Source organism: Diceros bicornis, chromosome 27 (assembly GCF_020826845.1).
Source record: "Diceros bicornis minor isolate mBicDic1 chromosome 27, mDicBic1.mat.cur, whole genome shotgun sequence".
Taxonomy (NCBI): domain Eukaryota; kingdom Metazoa; phylum Chordata; class Mammalia; order Perissodactyla; family Rhinocerotidae; genus Diceros; species Diceros bicornis.
The window spans coordinates 34025244-34039247 of NC_080766.1; the positions used below are offsets into that span (position 1 = coordinate 34025244).

Below are 14004 nucleotides of genomic sequence, written 5' to 3' on the forward strand. Positions count from 1 at the left end.
AATTATATCTCAATGAAAAGTCAAAAGTGTTAATACTTTTGTGTTAAGAAATCGGAGTGCATTTGGTATCTTATGTAGGTTAATATTTAGAAACTCATACCTAATAGAATCCTAGGGAAGCCTTACATTATAATTGAAAATGTGGAATTGAGTGATTTATAATTTTATTTATTTATTTATTTTTCCCCCAAAGCCCCAGTAGATAGTTGTATGTTATAGTTGCACATCCTTCTAGTTGCTGTATGTGGGACGTGGCCTCAGCATGGCCGGAGAAGCGGTGCGTCGGTGCATGCCCGGGATCCGAACCTGGACCACCAGCAGCGGAGCACGCACACTTAACCGCTAAGCCATGGGCCGGCCCTGGAATTGAGTGATTTAACCTTTGATTTAAAATTGAAATCTTCCTAAATTTATGTATGTTATCAGCATATCTAAGAGAATTTTAGCCATCAACTTATAAATTTAATGTGTCAGAGTATGACTCAGATTTTTTATTTTCTTAAGTCAGATAATAGAAGTATTTGGAAAAGAAAACAAATATAGAAAAGTTAAAATTCAGCCTCAAATGTTTTCATTTGTCAATGGAATCAACTGTTAACCAAAGTCCCCTTAACAATGATGGTTAATATTTGCTAAACTTATAAATAAAGTAATAAGATATGTAAGCTGAATTTTGAATTTGTAATTTTAAAATTGAATATTGGTTTTAAAAAACAAAATATGGGGGCTGGCCTGGTGGTGTAGTGGTTAAGTTAGCACACTCCGCTTTGGCAGCCGGGGGTTTCTCAGGTTCAGATCCTGGGCGCGGACTTACGCACTGCTCATCAAGCCATGCTGTGGCAGGCATCCCACATAAAAAGTAGAGGAAGATGGGCACGGATGTTAGCCCAGGGCCAATCTTCCTCAGCAAAAAGAGGATTGGCAACTGATGTTAGCTCAGAGCTAATCTTCCTCACCAAAAAACAACAAAAAAACAGCTGAAAAACCTCTGCTGTCATCCCTGCCCCCCACCTTTCTTGAGGCAATGGTACCAGCTGCTTGTGTGTCCTTGCGGAGATAGTCTATACATAAGAATGCTCTTTTACTGCCCCTCCTTTTTAATATAAATGGAAGCATAATATCATACCTTCTTTTACCTTTTTCACTTAACAACATATATTGATTGTTCTAGAAAAATTCCATCATTCTCTTGAAGAAAATAATACTTACAGAGGGCTTCCTGTAGATAAACCTGTGGAGGGTTTACTCTCTACTTTTCATTCTCTCACTTCTTCAAAGTGGCCTCTATCAACACCAACCCTGGAAGGCGGTTGGGTCGGCCCCCTCTCTTCCAGTGGGCAGAAGATGTCACTGCAGTGACTGCTTTCAGTGGCACAGAAGGAGATGTGGAGATAACAGATGTTAGGGGCTGAATTGTGTCCCTCCTCCCAAAATTTGTGTGTTGAAGTCCTCAGCACCTCAGAATGTGACAAATATGAAATAGATCCTTTAAAGGGGTGATTAAAATGAAACCATTAGGGTGGGCCCTAATCCAATCTGACTGGTGTCCTTAGACAAGAAGGAAATCTGGACACACAAAGGGACACCAGGCATGCGTGTGCACAAAGGAAAGACCACATGAGGACACAGCGAGAAGGTGGCCATCTACAAGCCAAGGAGAAAGGCCTCAGAAGCCAAACCTGCTGACACCTTGATCTTGGAATTCCAGCCTCCAGAACTGTGAGGCAATAATTGGTGGTATTTAAGCTGCCCACTCTGTGGTATTTTGTTATCGCAGCCCTAGCAAACAAATACCCCAGGACTCTTTGATCCTCATACATTCCTTCAGTGGACTCCAAGAACTTATATTATCAAAACTGTTTCCTCCCAGACGGAAAACTCTAAAAGCAAGTAGGAGCTGTAGCCCTCTCAGTTCCCTCTTGATGGACAGGTCTAGTCTCCTCCTTCAGGGCCATCAAGCCACCTTTGATGTTTGTATTTTGATGGGGCACGCTTGGGGCCCCGGAGCCTCCCCATGCAAAGGAACAGATTTAAAATTCTGGGATTTCTGGCGTGCTGCAAGGTGCGTCAGGGGGTAGGGGGTCGCCATTTCTCTCTCCTTGCTCTGCTTGGCCTCTAAGATAAAGGAATCAGAAGCTCATTTCCCCACTTCTTGAAACACCCTTCTCCCAGCTTTGGTGGCATCCCTCTCTCCTGAGCCCCACTGCTGCAGTGCCCCTTCTTTCTGTCTCCTTTGCCAGCTCCCCCTCTCTCACTGGATCACTAAGTGTTCTAGTGCTGGGTGCTCTCAAGAGTCCCTGCACTCAGATTACTTTCATCATCTACCCTCACCAACCCGCTCAATTCCAGTGCCTAAGCTCCATCTCTAAGCTATGACTGACCCAGGAGTGGTATGGGGGTAGTCAGTACCCAAATCCCTAAAGGTGTGCAAGTCAGTCCCACACTCCTCTTTGAACATCATTCTTTCCTCGTTTTGCAAAGAAAGGCCTACTTTTCACTTATCCTGAATATCACTGAGGGTTCTGTAAACACCTTCAGGGCACCAAAGAAAGCACAATTGAAAAGGTTGATCTGCTGTGGATGCTGAGAAAGGAAAATAAATCTTTTACAAAATTGGATAGTTTCCAATACTTGGCTTCCAACAAAATGAAGGAGGACCTAATAGATCTGTCAGCTGAATATTTAATTTAACATGATTTTCTATGATGGTTTTGTTTTGTTTTTGCGTATAATTAAAGCAGTCAGGGGATTGAACAACACTGCTATAACAAAACAATTTTTCCTTTAAATTTCTGGAGTTTAGTGGTGCAGAAAAATTAAAAATGCAGTTTTTGACTTTCCACAAATTTTTCAATTCATAAAGTTTTTTCTTTTTGTAAAATGAAATCGATTCAGAATATTGAAATTTTCAGGCCTTTATTGCAATGTTCAGAATACAGGTGGATGTCAGGAGTTAGCATTCTTTTTTTTTTTTTTTTTTTGGTGAGGAAGATTAGCCCTGAGCTAACATCTGTTGCCAATCCTCCTCTTTTAGCTGAGGAAGATTGGCCCTGGGCTAACGTCTGTGCCCATCTTCCTCTACTCCATATGTGGGATGCCTGCCACAGTGTGGCTTGATAAGCGGTGCATAGGTCTGTGCCCAGGATCCAAACCTGAGAACCCCGGGCCGCCCAAGTGGAGCATGCGAATTTAACCACTACGCCACTGGGCCCACCCGAGGAGTTAGCATTCTTAATAAGCTTACCCATGAGAATTACCAGGTCAACAGATGGAGGATTTGAGGATTAGGATTGCTATTCAGATAGACAGTCTTTAATATGATTTCTGTCATAAAGCATGGAAGTCCTATGTGTATTAATTTAAATGGCCACATGTTCTGAATGTGCAGTATTTTAATTGTAAGTTTGATGTATTTTATAAGATTAAATGTAATCTTGACGTATTTCAAAAACTATGAATTAATTTTTTTTACAGTGACACAGAAGGGGTTGTCTCTCTTTTTGGAACAGTTTTATTGAGATAGAATTCATATGCCACACAATTCACTCATTTGAAGTGTACAATGCAATGACTTTAGGTGTGTTTATGGGGTGGTGCACCCACCACCACAATCAATTTTACAACATTCTCATTGCCCAAAGAGAAACCCTGCAGCCTTTAGTCGTTACCCCCAAATATGTCTATCCCCCCAACCCTGGGCATCTGCTTGTCGACTCTGTCTCTATGGGTTTGCCTCTTCTGGACATTCCATATAACTGGAATCATAAATATGTGGTCATTTGTGACTGGATTCTTTCACTTAGCTTAATGTCTTAAGGTTCATCCGTTTTGTAGCATGTGTCAGTCCTTCATTCCTTTTTATGACTAATATTCCATTGTATGGATAGACCACATTTTATTTATCAGTTCATTAGTTGGTGAACATTTGGATTGTTTCTACTTAAGAATTAATTTTTAAGTGTTAATTAACAGTTGGCTCCAGATAAAGGAAAATGGCCTTATGTTGTGGTAAATATAAGGTTTACATGGCTTGTGAAAGAATGGCGATCAGAGACTGTCTCTTTTAAACGTGGTGGAGGAGGCAAAATTTATGTATTAGAGAGATCGTTGATAAACAGCAGCTCAGGGAGATAAGAAGCCAAGAGGAACTGTCAGCATAACATGAACTTAAAAAAAAAGCTGGGATTTTATCATCTTCTTGAACTGCTTGCAGCTGCATCTGTCACTTGAACTATGGAGTTGGACCTTTGTCATATGGGGGAGTCCTCTTGCTGTGTTTGGGGCATCCACCAGTGTGTGAGGCAGTTGCAATCTCTCTCTGACAGCCTGAAGGCCATGTTCCTGTTCTCCCTGACCCCTGGCTGTGAGAGCAGGGTGGATGACCTCAACTTGGCAATCAGATAATCCTGCCTGGGGCTTGAAGCTTGGAGGAGTGACCCAGAGGCAGGCGGTCAGAGGGCAGTTCGGTTGTGACGGCAGCTGCAGATCAAGTGCCCACTGGAAGTGGGGTGGGTGGAGCCCGACTTGGCCAAGGCAGCAGTGTCTTTGCCAGTCTTCCTGGGCACCATGTTGGCTGTGGTTCTGGCTGCTTAGCGTGGGAGAGAATAGCCAAGGAAATTGTGATGAGAAAAGTCAAGAGGAGGGACTAGCTGTACCAGTTATTAAACTGTATTATGATTAAATACTACATTGTGCTTATTTAAAAAGTTTGTAGTTAAAAATAGTAAGTAAAAAATTTGAGAAGGAACATTTAGAGACCATGAAATATCTCTTAGAAATTATAACATTCCACTTCAGAACATTCGGCTTATCATTTTGGAACTCACACTTGAATCCTTTCCTTTGATTGTTGTGTGTAAAGCAGGGATGATTAAGTTGGACTCTCCCCCGACCCCCGCCACCAGGTCCCCCCCAGTCTTTCTGCCTGAACATAATGTGTGATCAAGGGGCTGATCTGTTGTATTCCTGCTTACACAAATAAAAACAGAGACATCTATAAAAAAAGATAAATATCCATATTTATTACATTAATGAAATATTAACATCGTTTTCACTCTTTTTTGCATTGATTTTTTCATAACTTAAATGACCTTTTCTCTTTGAGTATCATTATAAACTAATGGCTGCTCACATACTCGACATGTCCAAATAGTATTCAATTTATCACAAACTAGACAGCAGGACGCACTTTCCGCTGACTCCTTTGTTCTTTCAGTATCATCCTTGTTATTTTCAAGTGTTTTTTGGTTTCTGGCAACCAGATATTTTGGACACACTTCGATTCTTCCTAAGATATGGAATCAGCTACTTTACATGGAGTCCAGGTTCCTTTTAGTGGAGATTAGTATCAAAAGTAAGGGTTGGAATTATATGTCTAAAGTCATAAGCTCACATTCATTTTTCTAACTTACATCCTGGTCCCAGCCTCTTTTATTATAGTATGTGATTTTATCAACCAATAACATTTTCCTTTATAGCTTTTAACTTCCTATAAACTTCACAGGACAGTATTTGGCATGTATGTAATAGGTGCTTAATAATGTTGCATGAACTCTCTGGAATAAATGTCAATTGTCTTTACAGCAAAGGCACCTGTGTGAAATGATGCACCTGGACTTCCCATCTGATGGCAGTTGCTGACTACAGTCAATGTGAGGAAGGTAACGTCAGCCAGCTGCCCGGGCCAGGAGAAACCTACTTGCACAGGAGGCAGTGATTAGGGTCTGTCGCTGAAGCAGGTCTGTCAACTCCACTCCGCTCCTCCTGACCCTCTTTCCTAACTTGAGGGGCGAGTTGACTATCTTCTGTATATAACTACTGTAAGAGTCCTTTGCTGTTAGGTTTTGAGTTTAAACTCCAAAGGAGAATTTGAACAGAGGCTCCAGGTACTCTTCCAGGAAGGTGCACCACTGCTGGGCAGGCAGAGCTCTTAGGCCACACCACCTTGAAGGCTGCTCTGCAGTGTGAGGATGGCTGGCTGCCTTTGGGCTGGGTGGCCATTCCTTGTTCACTCAGCTATGACAGAAATGTGGTACTAGGCTGGTGTCCTATGGGTACGGTCATGCACATGTACCCACTATGTCAACCCAGACCTCCTAGTTACAGAATTGCATATCCAGATTGGAAATGACCAGCTGCAGTGGGAAATACACGCAGTCCCATTATACTCTTTACTAGTCCGGGTGGATTGCCCTCCATCTGCCCTCATTCCTCCTCAAAACAATACCTACCACACTTCCGATATTCCATTTATCACCATTCTCGATTTTATGCTCAAGGTGTATTCATTGAATGAATAATGAATTACCATAGCTTTTACAATTGGGAGGAACTATGAAATAAATGCTAACCTTGAGTGCCTACTCTGTGCCAAGCATTGTTTTTAGCAATTCACATGTATTAAACTTAATTATCAAAACAACTATATGATAGGCATTTATCTACTTTAGTAGATGAGGAAACAGGGAGGATGAGTAATATGCCTGCAGTCCTATGTTTGATCTAGAAGCCACCAAAATTTTCCCTTTAACTCTCTAGTGATTTATGAAGGTATAGATGTTTATAATCTATAGAATAACTGTGATGCTAAAATCTAGGCATTATAGAAACTGTGAATTATTAGAGGAATGTTAATGATATTTCAAAGCACAAAGGACACTATCCCTCAGAAATGGGAGCTACTCAGAAATTTTATGACACAAAATTATGATCTGGATAATTAGGTAAGTAATTATCTTACTGGATCAATTATTTTAATTACTGATCAATTCAAATCAGTACAGATATACAATATGGGGAAGAGATATTAACTTATTGGACTTAGTTAACTCTTCAAATATTAGAGAACAGTTAAAAAAATGGAGGTGATATTGGTCAGAAATAGAGGATAAGAAAGACTAAGAGTTTTGGTATCTTATTTGGCTGAAAGTGAAAGGAATTCTGAATGACTAGCTTGATTCTGAATAAGAAGGTCCTAAACAGGTAAAACCTGAAAGACCACTGGAGACAATACATGATGTCTTAGATATGCTGTTACCAGTTGTTTTTAATGAATCTCTGTTCATTAAAAAATGGCCCAAGAGGTAAGGGTGAGGGCCTCTTTTTTAGCAGCTTTTCTTTTGGGCCAGGTCCGTAATAAAAAGCCACCACGCAAACAGTCAGACTTCTTTCAAAACTGGCTCCATTCCTGAATTAGGAGCTTCATTCCTCTTTGACCCAACAGATCTTGCCATTTTCTCCAAGATGTACAGTTCCACTGGCCACCAGCTGGAGGGCTGCGGGAAATATTTTATGTTCTGCTAATTTCACTCTTTCAGACAGAGTTGCAATAGTGTCACCCCTCTTCACTGGAACAGCTTCCTGTAAAATAATTTGTCCAGCATCTACATCTTCCTGGAAAAGGAAGCAAAAGTTTTGAACATTACCTTCTAGCCAGTAAAATTTACATCTAAAGACTAATAATATTTTGGTAGAAAGAGACATACTCACAGCTACAAAGTGCACGGTGCACCCAGTGACTGTGACTCCAGCGTCTAGGACTTGCTCATGGGCATTTGCTCCCTTAAAAGAAGGGAGCAAGGATGGGTGGATGTTGAGCATTTTCCCTGGAAATTATTGAAAACACAGTGGTCAGAATTAAAAAATCCTATGTATTCTGTCAAAGAAATATATGCTTTCCTGTCTAGAATCAGGAGTCAACAGGAGCAGGATTTCTCTGAGATGGGTGTTTTTGTTGTGAAAGACAGAAATGAGGTAAAGGGAAATACAGGTTCTCATCCAAGGAGGCCCTGGGGGCAGCAAGTTCCTGCCTTGCACAGCTGAAGACACACCAAGGGACTCTGAATAGGTGCCTGCAGTGACTGAAAGTTGGATGGGGGTGGGGGAGGGTGTCTAATCTGGATCATAGGGCTCTTGAAGAAAATTCAGCTTATTGCTGGCACATGCTATTAGAAAGACACAGGAGGTTCTTGTAGTGTCTGTGTGCTTGACTTCTAATAGTGGCATGTCCCCCAGCCAGATGCTGGACTAGTTAGTTCTGTGCCTTACGTCACCAAAGGCAGTGCTGATTTTATAGTGCTGATTTTATAATATATCACAAGTGCTCTAACTATATTCTCTTAAGAAAACAAAAACTCTTTGGAGAGAAAATGGATTTATTGCCCAAATGTGTACACAAAAAAAGCACAATAGGGTGCAGTCAAAACTTGGGGAAAAAGGCAATAATGCAAGGTATTATGTTTTCTGGCAACAACGCCCTTTTTGCTATCTTCTGGCAATGGTCTACACTTCCTAAGGAGAGGATGGACTCTTCATTTTGGCATACAGAGAATCAGTTTCTCTTGCTTCTAAACAAGTAAAAAGTCTCTTCTGATTATTTATATTTATATTATATTCTGAATATTTATTCAGAAGACGAAATATTATCTTTGCAGTAATGTGGAACAAGCCTAAGCTATATTAGAGAATGTGATTAATTACAGCAGGCCAAAGAAAACTGATAAAGAGAGCAGGATAATAAATCATCATTGGGTTATTCTTTGGGCCAGGCAAAGGATATTAAATTATGACCTGCATGAAAATAAACTGTCACAGTCAACATTTCACGACTGGGATTGTCTGGCAAATTAACCACCCTGTAGTTCATTTTCAGTTGATTTCTCAACATGGTGTCAAACAATTTTTGCTTACCATTCCACTTTCTGACAAAGGGGCCAGATAAAATTCTCATGAATCCTGCAAGACAGACTATGTCGGTGGAGAACTCTTCAAGGACTTTGTCAACTGCAGTGTCAAATTCTACACGACTTTTATATAATTTATGATTAATTACCTGTAATAGAAAAAGATAAGCACAATCTTTTTCGACAAATTACCAAAACTAATTTAAAACCATAGACCATACTTCACTTCCATCTGAAGATACACCTGATACAAAGACTTAAGGAAAGGACAGGATGAAGTAGAAAGGCAAGCCCAGCACCCACTCAAAACCCAGCACTCAGAGAACAAGCACCCTACAGACCCAGGTCCTGAGAGGGCAGATTAGGGTTTAAATGCAGCCCGCGAGAAAGATGCTTTTCAAAGTAACTTACTCTGGTGGGAATTCCGGCTCTTTCTGCTTTATCTAATCCAGCCACTGCGGCTTTGTTGGAGATGACAACAACAATGTGTGCAGAGCTACTTGGCTCCCGAGTACTGTCTATGAGAGCTTGGAGGTTTGATCCTGAGAAAGAAAGAAAAACACAAGGGAGTTCACATTTCTTAAAAAGAGACAGGTGCCAGGGCCAGCCCCGTGGCGTAGTGGTTACGTGCGCGCGCTCCGCTGGTGGCAGCCCAGGTTCGGATCCCGGGCGTGCACCGATGCACCACTTGTCACGCCATGCTGTGGTGGCGTCCCACATAAAGTGGAGGAAGATGGGCACGGAAGTTAGCTCAGGGACAGTCTTCCTCGGCACAAAGAGGAGGATTGGCATGGATGTTAGCTCAGGGCTGATCCTCCTCACAAACCCCCCCGCCCCCCAAAAAAAAAAAGAGATATGCCATTTTGAATACAGAATGGTCAAGATTTCTGAATAAATGTCTTAGAAAAGAGTGGCAAAATATGTGAGGCTTTTAAATTCCCTTCCTCTTAGGATAATGGATTAATAGTTTATGAAAATATAGGTATTCCTGATTCTAGGATACGTAATTGCTCCTGCAAAATAATATCCTATGCTCTAGCATAGCAGTAGAAACAGTGTAACATGATTTTCAAAGAAAAACCAACCCTCTCAAGAAGAATAAACCACTATGGCCTTTACACTCGTTTTCTTTGCTTTACCATCAACTTGGGCCTAAAGTATATTGAAACCTTAAAATGGACTTGTAAAGCAATTACACTTCTGGGAATGTATCCTAAAGAAATAATCAGATATACACTTAAGAACATATTGTATTTTTTATTTATTTTATTTTTATTTTTTTGTGAGGAAGATCAGCCCTGAGCTAACATTCGTGCTAATCCTCCTCTCTTTTTGCCAAGGAAGACCGGCTCCGAGCCAACATCTACTGCCAATCCTCCTCCTTTTTATCCCCCCAAAGCCCCAGTAGATAGTTGTATGCCATAGCTGCACATCCCTCCAGTTGCTGCATGTGGGACGCAGCCTCAGCATGGCCGGAGAAGCAGTGCGTCGCTGTGCGCCCGGGATCCGAACCTGGGCCGCCAGCAGCGGAGCGCGCGCACTTAACCGCTAAGCCATGGGGCTGGCCCAGGAACATATTGTATATTTACAAGAATGTTCATAGCAATGTTACTTACAATAGTGGGAAAAAAAATCATGCTATATCCATCTGAGAGGACACGATGTTCTTATTACTGTACTCTTTTATTCACAAGAGTCAAACATAAATCTTGTATTCTTATTACTATTAACAATTTAAAAAATCCTCAACTGTTGTCAGACTTTTCAACTACGAAGGTATGATACAAAAGAAGTTGGATTTTCCATCCTTTCTGTCTTTTCTAAACTTCTCTTGCTTCAATCACCTTTCTGACACCCTATACTTTTCCTTTAGGAGCTGTCTCAAATGCCTGAGAAAAGTGGAAAGACTGAGGAAGCAGAAAAGATAACACTCCTTAATGACCTCCTGCCCTGCCCCACTCTGCTGACAGCATTCTCACAATCTGAAGGAGGTGTTTTTGGGTGGGAGGAGGAAGAGAAGAGCATTTCTATAGCCCCATAGTAAAGAGAAAGCCACATCTCACCTGTTCCAGATATTAAGACAGCCACTCTTGCCTTTTTTGGTTGGAGAGAGAAATGATTTTTCAGGGTGCCATTCGCCAGTACTGACCCATTTACTTGCATGCTTTCAATCAGGTGCTTGACTTTGACACGAGGAGAATCTTCATTTCAAACACACCCAATAAGTAAGTAAAGAACAACTGTGAATTAACAGTAATAACGGAAAGAAAAGCATTCTATGACAACTTTAGACTACTTGGTATTTTATTCTGAAAATAAGATGTACAAGGACTATGCACTTCAACTAAAAGCTATAGCACATCACTATATCTAAGCATATAGTGGATATATTACTGCCTGCCAGTGTTCTGTCCCCACCCCTCCAAATCTTCCCTCCACGATAGTGCTATGACCTCCTGGCCTCAAGGGTAGGCATGTGATCCAAGCAAGCCCATTCGAAGATTCGATATAGGATGTTGAGAAAGAGAGGGCCTCTCTTATTGCAATGTGAGCTGAAGGATGTGGGCTCAAGAAATCTTTCCGGTATTTGGAGAACCTGCCTGAAAATGAAACCTACATGATACAGGAATGAAGGGCAGATACAGACAAAATCAACCAGCTATTACCTAATCTGAGTGGGTTTTCCGCCACTCTGCCAATTTCTAGTACTCTAAGAGTCCTGAGGAATACACAATATTTCTTGGGTGCTTGCTTACGACTCCTTGGATTGAGCTGAACCACAAAGCAGAGCCTGAGACAAGGTCGTGGGCGTGTGGGGATTACTTTGGGAAGTGATCCCAGGGAACCAGAGTGAGGATCTCGGGAGAGCAATATGGGAGAGCCAGTATAAGAGGGTGTTATTAAACTGGTCACCACTGTGGGCAACTGGGGCTTGGTTCCACTGGGATCCTCAAAGGAGCCGTGTAGACTGTGCCTCAGAACTGATCCCTTCTCTGTCCCTAAAGTGAGGATTTATTCACTAGCTCTCATCCCACTGGTCGTGGGTTGTCCTGCGGGGTATAGCTGTGCATATGTGACTGCTACACAGACGTGTCAGAGCCCTGAGCAGGAATGAAGAGAGATGTGGTGTCACTGGCATGGGTGTTGTCATGTTACAGCTGTGTAAAGATAGCTGCCATAGCAATGGCTGGAATAAACAGTAGGCGGAGAGCCTGCAAGGCAGGACACAAGTTATACTTAAGATTATATACCTAAGAGCAACTAAATAAGAGTGATTACCTTCAGGACATGCAATCACCCTGCCAATCACCCAGGCCTCTTCCTTGTGCTGTTGAATATCCCTCAGAATCTGCTTTGTCACATCCTTTGATACCACGAGGGCAGCACCAACCCCACAGTTAAATGTTCTGGCCATCTCTTCTTCAGAGAGGTGTCCTTCCTGCTGTAACCATGAGAAGATCCTGGGGATCCTCCAGGTGTGAGCATCTGAAAATGGGCAAGAGTTGTTTGATTAACTTATCACCTCACACAAGTATAAAGGTATGCATACATACAAAGCTATGGAAATTACAACCAGCACTGCTATTTTTTTTTTTTTTTTTGCTGAGAAAGATCTGCTCTGAGCTAAGATCTGTTGCCAATCTTCCTCTTTCTTTTCTCCCCAAAGCCCCAGTACCTAGTTGTATATTTTGGTTGTAAGTCCTTCTAGTTCTTCTATGTGAGCTGCTGCCACAGCATGGCTGCTGACAGACGAGCGGTGTGATTCTGTGCTCAGGAACTGAACTTGGGCCACAGAAGCAGAGTGTGCCGAACTTTAACCACTAGGCCATCAGGGCTGGCTCTGCTATTTTATACAAGGTAAAACTGTTAAACTGGCCTTTCACAAGTTTTTTAGGGGATCCATTTGTACTTTAGACATTAAGAACACTTTTGGGCCGGCCCCGTGGCTTAGCGGTTAAGTGCGCGTGCTCTGCTACTGGCAGCCCAGGTTTGGATCCCGGGCGCGCACCGACGCACCGCTTCTCCGGCCATGCTGAGGCCACGTCCCACATGCAGCAACTGGAGGGATGTGCAACTATGACATGCAACTATTTACTGGGGCTTTGGGGAAAAAAAGAAAGAGGATTGGCAATAGATGTTAGCTCAGAGCCGGTCTTCCTCAGCAAAAAGAGGAGGATTAGCATGGATGTTAGCTCAGGGCTGATCTTCCTCACAAAAAAAAAAAGAACACTTTTGTTGACACATTAGGCCAGTATTCACAACTGAGTGAGGTTTTGTGCTACATTAACTAACTAGATTCCCAGAAATCCCCTAATGGATTAAATGTGCTAACAGCTGAATTCCAGTAAAGGCTGGCATACTACCCTTTTGTGAATGTTTAGCTAGGTCTTAGTGATGACCAAAATGCACCCCAAGTATGATGCAAAAGTAGGTGGCTTATATACAGATTTAGAGAAATGCATACACTATTAAAGAAAAGTCATGGTATATAAAATATGTAAGATCACTATCTGTCCCTCTGTATTTAAAATTTAGACATAGGTCTAAGAATATATCCTCTATTATCACAAACAATACAACAAAAATCTCTTAAAAATTTTTAGGTAAATGCTGATATATACATACATAAAATTCTTGAATAATACAAGAATTTGGATAGTTCTCTGGAATCTATAGTTATGGGATTTGATCTATAAAAACTATACTGAATTAAATATTTATGATGCTCCCAAGAAAGGGAAGCCATTGTGAATTTTTTATTCAATAATAAGGTTGAGTGCAGTGTTGGTGGTACAGTGGTGAGCAGAGCTGCCTTCCAATAATAAGGCTGGCTATCAGTTCCCCTTATTTATTTGGTGGATCTGCAAGATAATCACTTTTTTAATGCTCTGGAGTTGATACAATATTTAAAAGGCATCACATGTCTCTGAACCTTCTCCCCTATCAGATTTAACCTCACTTCTACTACCTGGGAAATGTACATTCTTAAAAGCTGAACTCAAAAGATTTAGCTACTTTGATGTTCACTATTCTATCAATAGTCAAAAGTCAACAGCAACAGAAAACCAAATAGTGGTATATCCATAAAAAAACAGAATACTCTGGGGCCGGCCCCGTGGCTTGGCGGTTGAGTGTGCGCCCTCTGCTGCTGGCGGCCCGGGTTCAGATCCCGGGCGCGCACCGACGCATCGCTTCTCCGGCCATGCTGAGGCCGCGTCCCACATACAGCAACTAGAAGGATGTGCACCTATGACATACAACTATCTACTGGGGTTTTGGGGGGAAAAATAAATAAATAAAATCTTAAAAAAAAAAAAACAAA

At 41.7% G+C, this 14004-nt stretch overlaps 1 protein-coding gene across 2 annotated transcripts in view; it reads right to left on the reverse strand.

The window, feature by feature from the left end:
• Nucleotides 1–5000: 5000 nt before the first annotated feature.
• The window catches only part of GART (phosphoribosylglycinamide formyltransferase, phosphoribosylglycinamide synthetase, phosphoribosylaminoimidazole synthetase), a 29937-nt gene continuing 20933 nt past the window's right edge, over nt 5001–14004 (reverse strand). For both annotated transcript variants that reach the window (XM_058523042.1, XM_058523043.1), the window contains exons 17-22: nt 11961–12167; nt 10745–10882; nt 9093–9223; nt 8689–8830; nt 7489–7604; nt 5001–7392 (exon numbers count right to left, since the gene is read on the reverse strand). In XM_058523042.1, coding sequence (XP_058379025.1) covers nt 7201–7392; nt 7489–7604; nt 8689–8830; nt 9093–9223; nt 10745–10882; nt 11961–12167 — 926 coding nt within the window. In that variant the 3' untranslated portion in view covers nt 5001–7200. The remainder of the gene's footprint in view (nt 7393–7488; nt 7605–8688; nt 8831–9092; nt 9224–10744; nt 10883–11960; nt 12168–14004) is intronic.